The sequence below is a fragment of the Tupaia chinensis genome, unplaced genomic scaffold (genome assembly GCF_000334495.1).
Source record: "Tupaia chinensis unplaced genomic scaffold, TupChi_1.0 Scaffold000355_1, whole genome shotgun sequence".
Classification (NCBI taxonomy): domain Eukaryota; kingdom Metazoa; phylum Chordata; class Mammalia; order Scandentia; family Tupaiidae; genus Tupaia; species Tupaia belangeri.
The window spans coordinates 877664-881759 of NW_006159850.1; the positions used below are offsets into that span (position 1 = coordinate 877664).

The window sequence follows — 4096 nt, forward strand, 5'->3', positions numbered from 1 at the left end:
GGGCTGGTGGTGGCCTACACCATGCTGGTGCTCATCGCTGTCTACACCTTCCAGTTCCAGGACTTCCCCGCCTACTGGCGCAACCTCACGGGCCTCACGGACGAGCAGTGCGTCAGGCGGGCAGCGGGCGGGTGGCCGTGCTGGGGCGTGGCAGGCGTGACCGGGCTGTCCCCGCAGGCTGGGGGACCTGGGTCTGGAGCAGTTCAGCGTGTCCGAGCTCTTCTCCAGCATCCTCATCCCCGGCTTCTTCCTGCTGGCCTGCATCCTGCAGCTGCACTACTTCCACACGCCCTTCATGCAGCTCACTGACCCGCACCGCCCTCGCCCGCCCGGTGCCCGCCTCCTGCGCTGGGCTCCCAGGTGCGCCCGCTCCCCGCCCGCCCGCGGGGTTCACCTGGCAGGTGCTCGGGTGTCAGAAGTCGCGGCAAGGGGAAAGCCAGCTCCGGCCCTGGCGCGCAGAGCAGACGGGGTGTGGGCGGGCGCTGGGTGGGCGCACGGGAGGTGACGCCAGGCCTCTCAGGCAGGACACGGGCAGCGCGGCCCTGCTGCTGCAGCAGGAGGACCAGGCGCCCCTGGACGCGGGTCTCCGCAGGGCCGGCCCCCGCCAGGCCATGCAGGCGCCCGAGGGTGAGTGGGTGAGGGCGGATGGGCCCATGATCAGGGTCTGCCCTGCCCGGCCGAGGGGTCTCTCACTGGTCCTCGTGACTGCAGGCGCGAGCAGCAAGTGGGGCCTGGTGGCCGAGCGCCTGCTGGACCTGGCTGCCAGCTTCTCCGATGCCCTGGGCCGTGTGCAGGTGTTGGTGCGCCGCCTGCTGGAGCTCCACGTCTTCAAGCTGGTGGCCTTGTACACCGTCTGGGTGGCCTTGAGGGAGGTGTGTGTCGGTGCCGCCTTGGTCCCCCCGTCTCCCGGCCACGCGGCTCCGGCCAGAGCCCTGGGCCCACTGAGCGTGCCCACAGGTGTCTGTGATGAACCTGCTGCTGCTCGTGCTCTGGGCTTTCGCCCTGCCCTACCCCCGCTTCCGGCCCATGGCCTCGTGCCTGTGCACCGTGTGGACCTGTGTCATCATCGTGTGTAAGATGCTGTACCAGCTGAGGGCCGTCAGCCCCCACGCCTACTCCAGCAACTGCTCCCAGGTACCGCCAGGAGCAGTCCCGTGGGGCGTCCTGGTGCTCCGCCCTGCTCTGGGCTCCCGTCCGCCCTCCTAGGCTACTAGGCTAGCCACAGCCCAGTCCAGCAAGTCCAGGCCCACCCAGGCCGTTGCAGCTCAGGGCAGTGGGCACAAGCCAGTCTCCCTGGAGCTAAGGGGGCTTCCTGGAGGAGGCGTCCTTTGACCTGAGTCATGGAGAGCCTAGCCCACTTCCTCCATGCTTGGGGGTCTCAGGCTCAGCAGCGGGTCGGGGTGGGAGGCCAGTGGGAGCAGCCCTCACACCTACCCTGCTCTAGCCTCTGCCTGCGGCCGCCCAGGCCCCAAGCACCTGGTTCTTCTCTTACCCGAGGTGGCTGACAGCCCCGCGTGTCACTGACCCTGAGCGGGGGGTGTGGGCAGGACGTGGGGCAGGGCCAGGGGTCCGTGGCCAGCCCTCCCTGCCCTCCTGAGAGCGGGTACTGAAGCCACACACCCCCTCTCCACCAGCCCTTCCCCAACAGCACCAACCTGCAGCCCGCAGAGCTCAGCCAGTCCTTGCTGTACCGGGGGCCTGTTGACCCTGCCAACTGGTTTGGAGTACGGAAAGGCTTCCCCAACCTGGGCTACATCCAGGTGAGTGGGGCCAGCAGGGTGGGCCAGCAGCACGGGCCGGCAGTGCCAACCCTCTCCGCCTCTGCAGAGCCACCTACAGATCCTGCTGCTGCTGGTATTCGAGGCCATGGTGTACCGGCGCCAGGAGCACTACCGGCGGCAGCACCAGCTGGGCCCGCCGCCCGCCCGGTCTGTGTGTGTCGATGGCACGCGCCAGCGGCTCGACCAGGGCGTGCTCAGCTGCCTCAAGTACTTCATCAACTTCTTCTTCTACAAGTTCGGGCTGGAGGTGAGGCGGGCAGCTGGGACCCTTGCTGGGCATGTGTAGCCGTGACCGCGGTCCCTGCCCTGGGCTGCCTGGGGCACACCAGTGACCCGGGCAGAGGCCCACAGTGGACCGGTGCCCGCGAGGCTCCCAGGGGTGGGATCATCTCCAAAGGGAGGCAGGGAGTGGTGAGGGCCGTGCTGGGAGGCTGCGGTCCCCTCCACACCTCGGTGCCCTTCGTGGGCAGCGTGTGCAGCTCTTCTGCACCTCCCGGGATGGCCACAGCCCTACTGCATGCTGCTGATGGGGCGTGTGCCCTGAGCTGCCTGACTCCGTGTCACGCAGTGTTCCGAACCTGCTGACGGAGTCTGGGGTGCCTTCCGGAGGTGCCTTCCTGCCAGCTTGGGCCTCCACTCTGCCCCCAGATCTGCTTCCTGATGGCCGTGAATGTGATCGGGCAGCGCATGGACTTCATGGCCATCCTGCACGGCTGCTGGCTGGGAGCCATCCTCACCCGCCGGCGTCGGGTGGCCATTGCCAGCCTCTGGCCCAACTACTGTCTGTTTCTCACGCTGTTCCTGCTCTACCAGTACCTGCTGTGCCTGGGCATTCCCCCGGCCCTGTGCCTCGGTGAGTGGGCCGCCGTGGGGGGCTGGGCTCCCATCTGCGCGCCTGGACAGCCCCGGCCTGGCCCAGGGAGTCCAGGCTCTCCCTTCTCCTTGTTTGAATCTGCCATAGGGCATGTGCGCTTGCCGGAGAGACAGAGACAGAGAGGGAAAGTGACCCCCCCACAGCTCGACATGGCCAGGCTGCAGGCCCTCTCCTTTCTCCTCTCAAGATTTTTAAGCTGCCAGGTCTAGGACTCAGCCACTGACCACACGAGATCAGATGCCTTAAGCACACCGCTGCGGCCCTTGTTTTATGTCCCAGGAGTCCTGGTAGATTTGCCAGGGCGTTGCAGGGGTTCCCAAGTACGCTTTGCCATCCCCTGCTTATTACATACCCTGACGATGTCCACAGCTAAGAAACAGCGTAGGCATTCCACTGCCAGCCAGCCCCGGTGGGCCAATGGGCCTAGCCCTCACACGGCCTCTCCAGGCTCCACGGTTCAAGTCCCAGACCTGGCAGCTTAAAACTCACACCTGATGCTTGTACATGCATGTCCAAAATCCCAAGAGGAGAATGGAGGAGGGAACTGAGGATCCCCCAAGGGGGTGGCTTCCCACTTTCTATGTCCCTGGTGAGCGTATGAACCCGAGAGGAGAGTACCTTGCAGAGAAGAAGGCGGTGTGCGTGCCCGAGCCCCAGGAGTGGAGGCGGGCTCTCGGCACACCCGTGCCCAGGGCTTCCCCTCTCCCACCTCGGCTGCGTGCCGGTGTGCACGCCCTCACCATCACACACACGTGCATCCTAGCAGCACACCGAGCGTCCAGGCCATCAGTTCCCACGCCTGCAGTGTACACAGGCGTATTTCCGAGACTGGGTGTGTGGGGCGGGTGACAGTGACTCCGGCGGGCATGGGACTGCCTGTAGGCGTTGTGGCCCCTGTGCTCTGGGGCGGCTGGCCCTCCTGACCCTCCTGGCCCTGCACACAGACTACCCATGGCGCTGGAGCCGGGCTGTCCCCATGAACTCTGCGCTCATCAAGTGGCTGTACCTGCCCGACTTCTTCAGGGCCCCCAACTCCACCAACCTCATCAGTGAGTGCTCGCCCAGCCAGACCCACCCCAGGGCGCATGGAGGCCTGGCCCTTGGATCCACAGGGCAGGCTGCATCCTCTCCGTCCCCAGTTAGGGCTCCTTCCTCCGAGTGGGCCCGCCCCACCCAGCAGCCACGTCATGTGTGGGCTGGGCTGTGGGTGTGCGCGGACGTGCGGTTGGGGCAGCACGTGTGCAGAGGCGTGTCCTCAGCCTACTGGGACATGCCTGTGCGCCCCCGCGGTGTGCACAGGCTGCAGCCGGCCCATGTCCCGTAGGCGACTCCCTCCTGCTGCTCTGCGCCTCCCAGCAGTGGCAGGTGTTCTCCGCGGAGCGCGACGCCGAGTGGCAGCACATGGCGGGCCTCAACACGGACCACCTGGAGCCGCTGCGAG

The 4096-nt window shown here is 66.7% G+C and overlaps 1 protein-coding gene across 1 annotated transcript in view; it reads left to right on the forward strand.

Annotated features, from left to right (window-relative positions):
* PIEZO1 (piezo type mechanosensitive ion channel component 1 (Er blood group)) overlaps positions 1-4096 on the forward strand; it is a gene marked incomplete in the record, with an annotated part of 26588 nt that overhangs the window by 11384 nt on the left and 11108 nt on the right. The window contains 10 exon segments of the mRNA XM_027773440.1: positions 1-107; positions 178-360; positions 521-627; positions 712-872; positions 958-1134; positions 1635-1760; positions 1828-2028; positions 2430-2634; positions 3600-3704; positions 3980-4091. The exon segment at positions 1-107 is cut by the window's left edge and continues 293 nt beyond it. Of these exon segments, the coding sequence (XP_027629241.1) occupies positions 1-107; positions 178-360; positions 521-627; positions 712-872; positions 958-1134; positions 1635-1760; positions 1828-2028; positions 2430-2634; positions 3600-3704; positions 3980-4091 (1484 nt within the window).